General features: G+C 46.8%; 1 protein-coding gene across 1 annotated transcript; it reads right to left on the bottom strand.

Moving 5' to 3' along the window:
- Positions 1 to 754: 754 nt before the first annotated feature.
- On the bottom strand, positions 755 to 5,203 carry LOC133644109 (uncharacterized protein K02A2.6-like). The gene is made up of 2 exons (XM_062038428.1): positions 2,704 to 5,203; positions 755 to 2,625 (listed from the first exon to the last, which is right to left on the bottom strand). Exons 1-2 carry the CDS (start codon positions 5,201 to 5,203, stop codon positions 1,217 to 1,219), a joined length of 3,909 nt encoding a protein of 1,302 aa, XP_061894412.1. The 3' UTR covers positions 755 to 1,216.
- Between the last annotated feature and the right edge of the window lie 9,922 nt (positions 5,204 to 15,125).

Consider the following 15,125-nt stretch of genomic DNA (forward strand, 5'->3'; position numbering starts at 1 on the left):
ATGCATGATGCTTCAGGAGACATCAAAAATATATACAACTCTGTATGGCTGGAAGAACGTGAGATGCATCTGCACAGGTTCTTCTGGAGGGACAGCCCAGATGAAAATATTAAGTAAGTATGCTTTTACTAGAGTCAACATAGCGCATAGACGGGCCGGTTGCATTGCTCTGTTGGCCTTGAGGGAAACAGCCAGCCTGCCCAACATTATTCATGAACACAGAGTTATTGAAAAAGACAGTTATGTGTATAAACTTTTGACCTTCCACACATCTAAAGATTTGAAAGAGAATTCCACATGGCAAAATGAATCAAAGTTCCTGAAGTCGCCAGTGGAGGAGTGGCCTATAAAATCATCTAGTGAGGTCGTAGCTCATGCCAGGGAGAGTGTAAACAAGCTTCAGTTTCAGCCTTCAAAGTTGCATTATCAAGAGCTCAAGCAAATAGGAGTCAGCAGAAAGAAAACTTAAAAGCCACTCCAAAAAGCGAAACTCAAGAGGAAATACCTATGCTAAACCCAACTATTCTTCTGAGAAGAAATTCAACTAGCTTGGTTAAACATATTGTAGAGGTAAGAAGATTCAGCAGCCTGTCCAAGCGGCTGAGACAGTGACGTGCGGTGAGGTTCCTGACTGGTGAGGCACTGACTTCATCACAGTCAGATTTACAAACATGTGAACCCTAAAGAGTATCTTATTCACCATTTGATTGGCAGCAGTTAACGGGTTATGTTTAAAAGCTCATACCAGCTGTGGTAACTTGTGCTCTTTTTCAAGGACCACTGGAAAAGGTTCTTAGCCGAAATACACTTTATTAAAGTACTGCAGAGTTACTATTAATACAGACACGGAGCCGACGTAACATTGCTGTCTATCGGAGGATCACGTACACAACCCCGAAGTCCTAGGGACATCACATAGTAAACAGCACATGCGAAAATCATCCATTCCTTATCCTACAGCGACACCAAGTGGGCACTTGGCTATATTGCCGTTGTTCTAATGAGTGCAACTTAATAATGCTTTCATGAATGTTCACATTATAACACTTCTCCCCCTTTAGATTCCAACATTCCCAAAAATATAAATGGACTTTGAGAAAACCCAAAACGGTGGTTATCATTAGCTGGCGTACACATAAACTTAAAGTACTGTCTCAGCAACTGTTTAGCAATATAAACCTGAAAACATGAAAACATGGCAGATTTAAACTTTCAGTCACACATTCAGTCTGTCTGGAGGTTTGCGAGTGCGATGCGACCTTCGCACTACCTCTGGTGACCCAGCAGACACCGCTGGTGTGGGTGACTTCGGTGGATCTGGTGTAGGGAGACTGGGAGAGGTCTGGATGTCAGTGTGAGAGTGTCCATCCTCTCCAGAGGAAACAGAAGCCTCTGTCCTTGTCTCAGACTCTGGCGAACCCACCCCTACTGCTGTTGGTCCAGCCCCTGGAAACTCAGTGGAACTGTCTGTCTCTGAGCCTGTATCCTGCCGCAGGCGCACATGGTCCTGATGTCTGCGGAAGATACGTCCATCAGTCAGCTTAACAACGTAGGAAACTGGCCCACTCCTCTTGAGAATAATCCCAGGTAGCCACTGCTGGTTGTTGTTGCTGCTGAAGTTTCTCACATAGACACAGTCATCTGGTTTCAACTGTCTCTCACGTGCATGTTGATCATGTCTTTCTTTCTGTTTTTCCTGCTTTCCCTGCACTTTTGCCTTCATGTCCGGACGCAGCAGGTCCAGTCTTGACTTGGGCCGACGCCCCATCAGCATCTCTGCTGGCGTGCGCCCCGTTGTAGTCTGTGGCGTGAGGCGGTATTTAAACAGGAATCGTGAAAGCTGAGTGCTGAGTGAGTCACCTGTCATTCGCTTCAGGCCCTCCTTCACTGTCTGAACAGCCCGCTCCGCCAGTCCATTTGAGGCTGGGTGGAAAGGAGCTGTTCTTATGTGATGAATGCCGTTCTGTTGCATGAACTCACTGAACAACTCGCTGGTGAAAGTCGGACCATTATCAGTGACTAGTGTGTCAGGCAAGCCGTGTACTGCAAACACTTGCCTGAGTTTGTCGATGGTTGTGGGGGCTGTGATGTTGCTCATGATGTGGGCCTCAATCCATTTAGAATGCGCATCCACCATTAGGAGAAACATCTGCCCCTTAAAAGGGCCCGCAAAGTCCATATGTAGCCTAGACCAGGGACGGTCTGGCCACTCCCATGGGTGCAAAGGAGCAGGTGGAGGCATGTTCTGATTAATCTGACACTGCGTGCATCCTTTCACTTTGTCCTCCAGATCCTTATCCAGTCCTGGCCACCAGACATAGGATCTTGCGAGGCTTTTCATCCGCGATGCACCTGGATGAGTCTCATGTATTTCCTCCACAATCTGTGAACGGCCTGGGGGAGGTACAATGACCCTCGCACCCCAAAAGATGCAGCCATCTTGCAGACTCAGTTCAGTTTTACGTTTAGTATAAGGCCTCAACTCCTCTCCTTCTATCACACTGGGCCAGCCTTGTAAAAGGAAAGTTTTTACTTGGGACATGACTGGGTCCCTCTCTGTCCACTGTTTGATCCGGGATGCTTTCACAGGTGTCTCTTCCAGCTTTTCCAGTGAGAAAACAGTCTCTGGAGGCACATAAGTAACAGCAGGCGTGTCAGGTAAAGGCAGCCGACTCAGTGCATCGGCATTTGCGTTATCCTTACCTGCTCTGTACTCTATGGCGTACTGGTAGGCTGACAGTGTGAGCGCCCAACGTTGTATCCTGGCTGAGGCCAGCGGTGGGATACATTTGGTCTCACTGAACAGGCTCATCAGTGGCTTATGGTCTGTATAGATCTTGAATGCGCGACCATAGAGATACTGATGAAAGCGCTTGACAGCGAACACGATGGCCAGACCTTCTTTGTCTAGCTGTGAGTATCCCTGCTCCGCTTTTGTCAGGGTACGTGAAGCAAAGCCAACCGGCTTCTCTGATCCGTCCTCCATTACATGCGAAAGAACTGCCCCGACTCCATAGGGCGAGGCGTCGCATGAAAGTGTTATCTGTTTATCCGGGTCATAGTGAACCAGGAGCGTTGCTGAATGGAGGAGCTCTTTCACTTCCTTGAAAGCTGCCTCCTGCTCCTCACACCACTGCCATTTCGTGTCATTGTGAAGCAACTTGTACAGTGGGGCCAAAACTTTTGAGAGGTCGGGCAGAAACTTGCCATAATAGTTCACCATGCCTAAGAACGATCTGAGTTCAGTGATGCATTTGGGGTTTGGAGCTTCCTTAATAGCTCTCACTTTGTCTTCCACTGGGCAGAGTCCCTGTGCTGTGATCCTGTGTCCCAGATAGGTCACACTTGGTGCTAGAAACACACATTTGCTGCGCTTTAATCGCAGCCCTGCTTCTGAGAGTCTCTTCAGCACCTCTTCCAAGTTAGCCAGATGCTCCACCTCCGTGGCCCCTGTGACCAAAATATCATCTAAGTACACTGCTACATGCGGAATCCCCTGCAGCAGAGTGTCCATTGTTCTTTGGAAAATGGCAGGACTGGATGCCACTCCAAACACCAGGCGATTGTATTTGAATAAACCTTTGTGTGTGTTGATCGTGACGTACTCTTTTGAATCCTCGTCGAGCAGTAGCTGTTGGTAGGCCTGGCTCATGTCCAGCTTTGTGAACAGCTTACCCCCTGCCAGGGTCGCAAACAGGTCGTCTATGCGTGGCAATGGATACTCCTCCAGCTTAGAGACCTGATTCACTGTGACTTTGTAGTCCCCGCATATCCGTGCAGTTTTGTCCTCCTTTAACACTGGAACAATGGGTGCTGCCCACCTTGAAAACTGGACGGGCTTGATGATGCCCAGCTTCTGTAATCGTTCCAGTTCCTCTTCAACTTTGCCTTTCATGGCATAGGGCACTGCTCTGGGCTTGAAAAACCTAGGTGTGGCTTCAGGGTCAACATGGAGCTTTACTGTCATGCCCTTAAGTGTTCCCAGCTCATCCTTGAACACATCACTGTATCGCTGCAGAGTGACCTCTGTTGTGCTTGCATATTTTATTTCATGCCAGTTGAGTCGGATTTTTCTAAGCACATCGCGGCCCAAAAGACTGGGCCCTCTGCCTTTAGCGATCACCAGCCTGCCTTTAGCTTTTTGACCCTCTGCTAAAATGTCCACATAAACCACTCCCAAATGAGGAATGGGCTGCCCTGTATAGGTCCTAAGTTTGAGCTTTGATGGGCGGATGGGAGGCTGGTTAAACCCCCACGTCCTCCTGTAAGTGTCTTCACTGATAACGGAGGCTGTAGCTCCTGAATCAATCTCAAACTTAATGTCCTGCCCTCCTACAGTGACTGTTGCATAGTAAGGCTCAGGTGGTTCTTCATCCGTTTCCACACCAAACATGTTAAAAGAACACACAGCCTCTTTATCTTCTTCATCTAGGTGATGTGTGGCTGCCTGAGCCTGCTGCATTTTTCCCAGCCCCGGCTTGCCCTTCCCCTTTGAGCTTCTGCACTTTTTGGCTAAATGTCCCTTTTTGTTACAAGCATGACAAACAACGTCTTTAAATTTACAGTCATTTGCATAGTGTCCCCCTCCACAACGAAAACACTCCACTTTTCTTTCATGCTTACCAGTCTCTCTCCTGACATGGTGCACTGCTGCTGTTTGTGCTCCTCCATGTCCTTTCTGGATATCCTTGGCATTATTAGCAGCCATCTCCATGCCTTGGGAGATTTCCAGAGCTTTCTTGAACGTCAGTGGTGGAGTTTCCCCCAGCAGGCGGCGTTGTGTGGCGTCATTATTAATGCCGCACACTAATCTGTCACGTAGCATATCATCTAACACTGCCCCGAAATCACAATGTTCTGACAGCTGCCGTAACTCGGCTACAAAGTTAGCCACAGACTGACCTTGCCTCCTGAAGTAGCTGTGAAACTTGAATCTTTGGACTATCACAGAAGGTTTTGGATTGTGGTGGTTTCCCACGAGCGTGACAAGATCATCATATGGGATCTCTCCCGGTTTCCGCGGTGTGGCCAAGTTCCTTATCAACTTATAAGTCTTTGCTCCACACGCACTCAGGAGAATAGAGCGCTTTTTATCCTCTTCTGTAATCCCATTAGCAGAGAAAAAGTGTCCCAACCTTTCTTCATACTCCGTCCAGTCCTCGTGTCCCTCCACAAATTCACCGACAGTCCCATATGTCGCCATCCTAGCTTGAGGCTCCCTCTCCACGCAGCTCTTCTGTAGCTCCGGGTGCCTTTTTTATTTCCTCTTCAAGCTGCTCCTCTGCAGCCGCCGACACACACTGCCGTCCTCCGTTCTGCTTCACTGCTGCGAACTGCGTCTCTCCTCTGTGTTTTTCCTCGGCGCCGTCGGTCACGCACGGCCGCCTAGCTTACCTAGCACACTTAGCTTAGCTTACAAAACAACAAACCGGAGACACACGAAAAAAACAAAAACCAGTTCACCTCGTCGCCAAAAATATGTGGTAACTTGTGCTCTTTTTCAAGGACCACTGGAAAAGGTTCTTAGCCGAAATACACTTTATTAAAGTACTGCAGAGTTACTATTAATACAGACACGGAGCCGACGTAACATTGCTGTCTATCGGAGGATCACGTACACAACCCCGAAGTCCTAGGGACATCACATAGTAAACAGCACATGCGAAAATCATCCATTCCTTATCCTACAGCGACACCAAGTGGGCACTTGGCTATATTGCCGTTGTTCTAATGAGTGCAACTTAATAATGCTTTCATGAATGTTCACATTATAACACCAGCATTCTTCCCTGCTTGGCACTCAGCATCAAGGGTTGGAATTGGGGTTTAAATCACCAAAAATTATTCCCGGGCGCGGCGCTGCTGCTGCCCACTGCTCCCCTCACATCCCAGGGGGTGAGCAAGGGGAAGGGTCAAATGCAGAGGACACATTTCATTACACCTAGTGTGTGTGTGACAATCATTGGTACTTTAACTTAACTTTAACTTTACACATACAAACTGTAGCACACAAAAAAGCACATTTAATAAAAAAAAACGTTATTATGGTCTTACCTTTACTTATAAGTGCGGGAACAGTGGTGTTCGTGTTGGAGGAGTTGTAAATGAATGAAATATGAAATCCGTGCTGCAGTCTGCAGGTGTACCTAATGTTGTGGCCCTGCGGTCGTTCGCGGCTCCTCCAACGCGAGCATTGTTGTTTTTGCACTTTTTGGCTTCTTGTTAAGTGACTTTTTTTGGGTGGATTCGGTCTTGCACGTGGAGGGTTTGGGTGTGGGCTTTGGTTGGTGTGGTGCTCCCGTCGGGAGGTGCGTTCTGCGGCGGTGCATTAACCGGCACAAGGAGGCGTGGTTACTGCAAGCCTCACACAGTGCGTCTTCGCAGCAGTTTTATGATTGCTCAGCACAAGAAATACGTTACACATATACAGTTGTTGACAAAATACACTGTACATTATATACCTCAGCTAACTAAACTATGGAAATATATAATATAATTCATATAGCAATACGGTCTCACTGCACAGCAGGCCAGCAGTTAGCCGAGTCCGCAATCCATGGTGAGGCTCAACTGAGTGACGTGCCTCAACTGGCTGCTGATCACCGCAAGTCTCTTCTCAGTATTTGAACGGCAAATGTGAAAATTCAGCGATTTTGAATAAGAATAATCTAAAACTGGTGAAGTTAAATGGAAAATAACTTTATAGTATAATCACTGAATACATATAACAATTAAAGGCCTACTGAAACCCACTACTACCGACCACGCAGTCTGATAGTTTATATATCAATGATGAAATCTTAACATTGCAACACATGCCAATACGGCCGGGTTAACTTATAAAGTGCAATTTTAAATTTCCCGCTAAACTTCCGGTTGAAAACTCCTTTGGATGATGACGTATGCGCGTGACGTAGCCAGTGAAACAGGGGTATGGATCCCCCATTGAAGCCAATACAAATTAGCTCTGTTTTCATCTCATTATTGCACAGTATTCTGGGCATCTGTGTTGGTGAATCTGTTGCAATTTGTTCATTGCATTATGGAGAAAGAAGCTGAGCAAGCAAATAAGAAAGTTTTCGGTGCGAAGCGGAGTATTTTGCGAGGGAAGTCAGCAACACAACACAGCCGGTGTTTCATTGTTTACATTCCCGGAAGATGCAGTCAAGATCGAAGAACTCGGACAACAGAGACTCTTACCAGGAGGACTTTGACTTCGATACACAGACGCCTGTAGAGAACTGGGACAACACAGACTCTTACCAGGATTACTTTGATTTGGATACACAGATGCAGACGTGGTACCGTGAGTACGCAGCTGCGCTTCCAAACATTTGATCGCTTGCCCGTACGTGCGTGTCACGTACGTAACTTTGGGTAAATATATAAGCTTTATGAACCTTGGGTTAGGTGAACGGTCCTTTGGGCTGAGTGATTGTGTGTGTTGTGCAGGTGTTTGAATTGTATTGGCGGGTTATATGGACGGGAGCTAGTAGCTAGGAGCTTGGAGCTAGCATAACAAACACCTAGGTGTTTTTATGCGGGATTCATTTGTGGCATATTAAATATAAGCCTGGTTGTGTTGTGGCTAATAGAGTATATATATGTCTTGTGTTTATTTACTGTTGTAGTCATTCCCAGCTGAATATCAGGTCCCACCCGCGCGCTTCCAAACATTTGATCGCTTGCCCGTACGTGTGTGTCACGTACGTAACGTTGGTTAAATATATAAGCTTTATGAACCTTGGGTTAGGTGAACGGTCCTTTGGGCTGAGTGATTGTGTGTGTTGTGCAGGTGTTTGAATTGTATTGGCGGGTTATATGGACGGGAGCTAGGAGCTAGGAGCTAGCATAACAAACACCTAGGTGTTTTTATGCAGGATTAATTTGTGGCATATTAAATATAAGCCTGGTTGTATTGTGGCTAATAGAGTATATATATGTCTTGTGTTTATTTACTGTTGTAGTCATTCCCATCTGAATATCAGGTCACCCCCGGCTCTCACAGCATCTTCCCTATCTGAATTGCTTCCACTCCCCACTAGTCCTTCACTTGCACTTTACTCATCCACAAATCTTTCATCCTCGCTCAAATTAATGGGGAAATTGTCGCTTTCTCGGTCCGAATCGCTCTCACTTCTGGCCGCCATCACTGTAAACAATAGGGAACTTTGCGGAAATGTTCAACTGACTACGTCACGCTACTTCCGGTAGGGGCAAGGCTTTTTTTTGTCAGATACCAAAAGTTGCAATCTTTATCTTCGTTGTTCTCTACTAAATTCTTTCAGCAAAAATATGGCAATATCTCGAAATGATCAAGTATGACATATAGAATAGATCTGCTATCCCCGTTTAAATGAAAAAATGTAATTTCAGTAGGCCTTTAAATTAATTTTTTTTCAGGTGAGGCGGGGGCCTCACCTGCCTCTAGTGACCGCACGTCACTGGGCTGAGAGTTGTCGCCTGGGTTTGCCTAGTTGCCGAGCAGTGGACACAGTGGAAGGGCAGAGGATGCATTCAAAGACCTCTTCCTTTCAGCTTAAGAAGGTTCAGTTTTTCACGACACAACTTTGAGCAGATTAGCGGTATACAAGGATGTGAACTCTGGACTGCTAATTTGGGGAAGGAGAATTCAAATGTTCATTGAAGACAAGACAACAGTGCCAGTTTTACCATTTGGTAAGTAGTAAAGACCACAAATTAGGTTTTTTTGAACCAGAATGTTAGGGGGATGATTTAGTGGTTATAGAAGCGAGCACTCCTCTCTGAGCTGCCACCTTATCGTGGTAGAGGATTTTGCGTGTCCCAACGATCCTAGGAGCTATGTTGTCCGGGGATTTATGCCCTCTGGTAGGGTCTCCCAAGACAAACTGGTCCTAGGTGAGGGATCAGACAAAGAGCGGTTCGAAAAACTCTATGAAAAATACAAACGAAGGACCCAGATTTCCCTCGCCCGGACGTGGGTCACCGGGGCCCCTCTGAAGCCAGGCCCGGAGGTGGGGCACGATGGCGAGCGCCTGGTGGCCGGGCCTGTCCCCATGGGGCCCGGCCGGGCACAGCCCGAAGAGGCAACGTGGGCCCCCCTCCAATGGGCTCACCACCCATAGCAGGGGCCATAGAGGTCGGGTGCAATGTGAGTTGGGCGGGGGCCGAAGGCAGGGCACTTGGCGGTCCGATCATCAGCTACATAAGCTAGCTCTTGGGACGTGGAACGTCACCTCGCTGGGGGGGAAGGAGCCTGAGCTAGTGCACGAGGTGGAGAAGTTCCGGCTAGATATAGTCAGACTACACTTCAACGAACAGCAAGGGCTCTGGAACCAGTTCTCTCGAGAGGGGATGGACTCTCTTCCACTCTGGCATTGTCAGCAGTGACAGCCGGCGGGCTGGGGTGGCAATTCTTGTTTCCCCCCGGCTCAAAGCCTGCACATTGGAGTTCAACCCGGTAGACGAGAGGGTAGCTTCCTTCCGCCTTTGGGTGGGGGGACGGGTCCTGACTGTTGTTTGCGCTTACACGCCAAACGGCAGCTCAGAGTATCCACCCTTTTTGGATTCACTCGAGGGAGTACTGGAGAGTGCTTCCCCGGGTGATTCCCTCGTTCTACTGGGGGACTTCAACGCTCATATTGGCAAAGACAGTGAAACCTGGAGAGGCGTGATTGGGAAGAATGGCAGCCGGATCTGAACCCGAGTGGTGTTTTGTTATTGGACTTTTGTGCTCATCACAGATTGTCCATAACAAACACCATGTTCAAACATAAGGGTGTCCATATGTGCACTTGGCACCAGGACACCCTAGGCCGCAGTTCCATGATCGACTTTGTAGTTGTGTCATCGGATTTGCGGCCTCATGTTTTTACACTTGGGTGAAGAGAGGGGCGTAGCTGTCTACCGATCGCCACCTGGTGGTGAGTTGGCTGCGATGGTGGGGGAGTATGCCGGACAGACCTGGCAGACCCAAACACATTGTGAGGGTCTGCTGGGAACGCCTAGCAGAGTCTCCTGTCAGAGAGAGTTTCAATTCCCACCTCCGGAAGAACTTTGAACATGTCAGGAGGGAGGCGCTGGACATTGAGTCCAAGTGGACGATGTTCCATACCTCAATTGTCGAGGCGGCCGATTGGAGCTGTGGCCTCAAGGTGGTTGGTGCCTGTTGTGGCGGTAATCCTAGAACCTGCTGGTGAACACCAGCGGTGAGGGATGTTGTCAAGCTGAAGAAAGAGTCCTATCGGGCTCTTTTGGCTCATAGGACTCCGGAGGCAGCAGACAGGTACCGACAGGCCAAGCGGTGTGCGGCTTCAGCGGTCGCGGAGGCAAAAACACGGACAGGAGAAAAGTTCGGGGAAGCCATGGAAAACGACTTCCAGAGGGCTTCGAAGCGATTCCGGACCACCACCCACCGCGTCAGGAAAGGGAAGCAGTGCAATGTCAACACTGTGTATGGTAGGGATGGTGTTCTGCTGACATCGACAGCGGATGTTGTGGGTCGGTGGAGGGAATACTTTGAATACCTCCTTAATCCTACCAACACGTCTTCCTATGAGGAAGCAGTGCCTGGGAAATCTGTGGTGGGCTCTCCTATTTTTAGGGTTGAGGTTGCCGAGGTAGTTAAAAAGCTCCTCGGTGGCAAGGCCCCGGAGGTGGATGAGACCCGCCCGGAGTTCCTGATTCTGATTCTGATTAAGGCTCTGGATGCTGTGGGGCTGTCTTGGTTGACAAGACTCTGCAACAATGCGTGGACATTGGGGGCGGTACCTCTGGATTGGCAGACCGGGGTGGTGGTTCCTCTCTTTGAAAAGGGAAACCGGAGGGTGTGTTCGAACTATCTTGGGATCACACTCCTCAGCCTTCCCGGTGAAGTCTATTCAGGTGTACTGGAGAGGAGGCTATGCCGGATAGTCGAACCTCGGATTCAGGAGGAACAGTGTGGTTTTCGTCCTGGTCGTGGAACTGTGGACCAGCTCATCAGGGTCCTTTATGGTGCATGGGAGTTTGCCCAACCAGTCTACATGTAGTCCTGTAGGGAGTGCTCAGAGAGTATGGGGTAACGGACTGTCTGATTGTGGTGGTTCACTCCCTGAATGATCAGTGTCAGAGCTTGGTCTGCATTGCCGGCAGTAAGTCGGAGACGTTTCCAGTGAGGGTTGGACTCCGCCAAGGCTGCCCTTTGTCACCGATTCTGTTCATACTTTTATGGACATAATTTTTCTAGGCGCAGTCAGGGCGTTGAGGGTATCTGGTTTGGTGGCTGCAGGATTAGGTCTCTGCTTTTTGCAGATAATGTGGTCTTGATGGCTTCATCTGGCCAAGATCTTCAGCTCTCACTGGATCGGTTCGCAGCCGAGTGTGAAGCGACTGGGATGGGAATCAGCACCTCCAAGTCCGAGTCCATGGTTCTCGCCCGGAAAAGGGTGGAGTGCCATCTCCGGGTTGGGGAGGAGATCTTTCCCCAAGTGGAGGAGTTCAAGTACCTCGGAGTCTTGTTCACAAGTGAGGGAAGAGTGGATCGTGAGATCGACAGGCGGATCGGTGCGGCGTCTTCAGTAATGCGTTGTAAATGTGATGTTTTATGTGTTGTTTACTGTTTTTTAATGTAACCTTGCTGCTGCCCTCTTGGCCAGTTCTCCCTTGGAAAAGAGATATTTGATCTCAATGGGATATTACCTGGTTAAATAAAGGCTAAATAAAAAAAAAATAAAAAAATGCGGACACTGTATCGATCCGTTGTGGTAAAGAAGGAGCTGAGCCGGAAGGCAAAGCTCTCAATTTACCGGTCGATCTACGTTCTCATCCTCACCTATGGTCATGAGCTTTGGGTTATGACTGAAAGGACAAGATCACGGGTACAAGCGGCCGAAATGAGTTTCCTCCGCCGGGAGGCGGGGCTCTCCCTTAGAGATAGGGTGAGAAGCTCTGTCATCCGGGAGGAGCTCAAAGTAAAGCCGCTGCTCCTCCACATCGAGAGGAGCCAGAAGAGGTGGTTCCGGCATCTGGTCAGGATGCCACCCAAACGCCTCCCTAGGGAGGTTTTTCGGGCACATCCGACCAGGAGGAGGCCATGGGGAAGACCCAGGACACGTTGGGAAGTCTATCTCTCCCGGCTGGCCTGGGAACGCCTCGGGATCCCCCGGGAGGAGCTGGACGAAGTGGCTGGGGAGAGGAAGGTCTGGGCTTCCCTGCTTAGGCTGCTTCCCCCACGACCTGACCTCGGATAAGCGGAAGAAGATGGATGGATGGATGGATAGAAGCGAGCATGAAAGGAGACTGAAACGTTGGAGCAGACGGAAGGCGACAGAGTGAGGTAGGCGTGACTTGGCGCTGCAAATGGGGAAACTTAGAACCAAGCTATCTGACATAAATGGCATCCTTACGCAAAATAAACCGGGAAAAAAACTTCCATGTCTAGCTGGACAACGGTCTATCAAGTAAGTCACTATAATATTGATCATGATACAGTTGTAACTTAAATAGAGTTGTTTTTGCATGGAACTTTGTAAACACTTTGAGTTTGCATCATGTTTGACATTTGCTTATGTGCTAAATTCCATAATTTAATTCCACATACTGATATACTAAAGGTTTTGAGTGTTGTACATGCATACACATGTTTTAAAGTACAGTGTTCTCTAAGTTTATATTATTCTCTTTTGTTGAGAAAAATTGTACATTCTTGTGCATAGTTTTAGCTTTTTTGCAAATGCACCAAATCATTTAATTTCAATATTTTTGGTTCGGGATTTATGTATTATTTAAATGACATCTTTTGTAACATAGTTAATGAATGAATCATACGTTGTAGTTATTTCCCCATATTTTTACACAATAACTCCGATATGGAAACACTAGCGAGCAGTAGAGAATATGGAGCGATTTCTAGTCCACAATATATTCAGTTTTGTTCATTATTCAAGTATGCTGCACACGGTTTACTATCTATTTCATTAGTAATCTCTTTCTTTATTTCGAATAATGCCGTAGATGTTGAAATGTTAGCGCTGCATCGGTATTGGCTGTCCGCGAGTTACACTTTTATTCTTGAAATCTGTTGTTAAATGTTCCAAAAATTTTGGAAAATTGTGTAAGTAAGGAAACAGGTCTATAGTTTGTAAACTGGTCTGATGTGCCCCGCGACCCCGAAAAGGACAAGCGGTAGAAAATGGATGGATGGATGGTCTGATGTCTTACTTATAATCGAAGACACATAAAGAGCCAAAATGTTGAAGTGAAATATTGTAAATGTTCCGATTTCACAGCTCTTTTTAAACCTGACAGTCGCTGATTATATGGTCTACAAAGGCAAATGCTGTACTAGCTAAAGTAAAAACAACAACAATGGTAGTGTTTTTTTAATGCAATATTGTACTGTAGCTGTTTTTGATGTACAGTATAACTATGTACAGTGTAATAATAATAATCAGCAGCTTTTAAATGTTGGCTGGTGAAGTGTGTTTCACTTGCTATATTGTTGTTAACATTGAATTCATGAACAGTATTAATCCTGGCCGAGCAATTTCTTCTTCTTATTGCTATGCAACATTGGCTCTATTGCTTCCGTGTTGTGCAACATGTTAACAAATGACCATGTGGTCAAAGAGCGCTACATCTTTGTCCTCCAAACGATTATAAAGTTAAACAACAATTAGCAATCTCTTTCCACCTGCTTCCAATTAATGTCTGTAATCAGACGAAAAATCTTTATTTTCCAGTAAACAATATTATTGATCACCCCCCACCCCCATAAATTAGTTTTTAGTACAAAACATGGAGCAAATTAAAGGCCTACTGAAACCCACTACTATCGACCACGCAGTCTGATAGTTTATATATCAATGATGAAATCTTAACATTGCAACACATGCCAAATTTCCCGCTAAACTTCCGGTTGGAAATGTCTATGTATGATGACGTATGCGCGTGACGTCAATCGTTGAAACGGAAGTATGCGGACACATTGAATCCTATACAAAAAACTCTGTTTTCATCTCAAAATTCCACAGTATTCTGGACATCTGTGTTGGTGAATCTTTTGCAATTTGTTTAATGAACAATGAAGACTGCAAAGAATAAAGTTGTAGGTGGGATCGGTGTATTAGCGGCGGACTACAGCAACACAACCAGGAGGACTGAGAGATGGATAGCAGACGCGCTAGCCGCCGAACTCACCTTAACTTCCTCCGTCTCCGGGCCGCCGACCGCATCTGTGATCGGGTGAAGTCCTTCGTCGCACCGTCGATCGCTGGAACGCAGGTGAGCACGGGTGTTGATGAGCAGATGAGGGCTGGCTGGCGTAGGTGGAGAGCTAATGTTTTTATCATAGCTCTGTGAGGTCCGGTTGCTAAGTTAGCTTCAATGGCGTTGTTAGCAACAGCACTGTTAACCTTCGCCAGGCTGGAAAACATTAACCGTGTAGTTACAGGTCCATGGTTTAATAATATTGTTGATTTTCTATCTATCCTTCCAGTTAGGGTTTTATTTCTTTTGTTTCTATATGCAGTTAAGCACGATGCTATCACGTTAGCTCCGTAGCTAAAGTGTTTTGCCGATGTATTTTCGTGGAGATAAAAGTCACTGTGAATGTCCATTTCGCGTTCTCGACTCTCATTTTCAAGAGGATATAGTATCCGAGGTGGTTTGAAATACAAATCCGTGATCCACAATAGAAAAAGGAGAGAGTGTGGAATCCAATGAGCCAGCTTGTACCTAAGTTACGGTCAGAGCAAAAAAAGATATGTCTTGCACTGCATTCTAGTTCTTCACTATAACGTTCCTCATCCACGAATCTTTCATCATTGCTCAAATTAATGGGGTAATTGTCGCTTTCTCGGTCCGAATCGCTCCAGCTGCATTGAAAACAATTGGAAACGGTGAGGAGTCCTTCCTCTGGTGACGTCACGCTACTTCCGGTACAGGCAAGGCTTTTTTTATCAGCGACCAAAAGTTGCAACTTTATCGTCGATGTTCTCTACTAAATCCTTTCAGCAAAAATATGGCAATATCGCGAAATGATCAAGTATGACGCATAGAATGGATCTGCTATCCCCGTTTAAATAAAAACAATTCATTTCAGTAGGCCTTTAAATTCAAGTTTGATTAAAAAAATATATAACAATTGTTTCACATAATTAAAA

Source organism: Entelurus aequoreus, linkage group LG27, assembly GCF_033978785.1.
Source record: "Entelurus aequoreus isolate RoL-2023_Sb linkage group LG27, RoL_Eaeq_v1.1, whole genome shotgun sequence".
In the NCBI taxonomy this organism is placed as follows: domain Eukaryota; kingdom Metazoa; phylum Chordata; class Actinopteri; order Syngnathiformes; family Syngnathidae; genus Entelurus; species Entelurus aequoreus.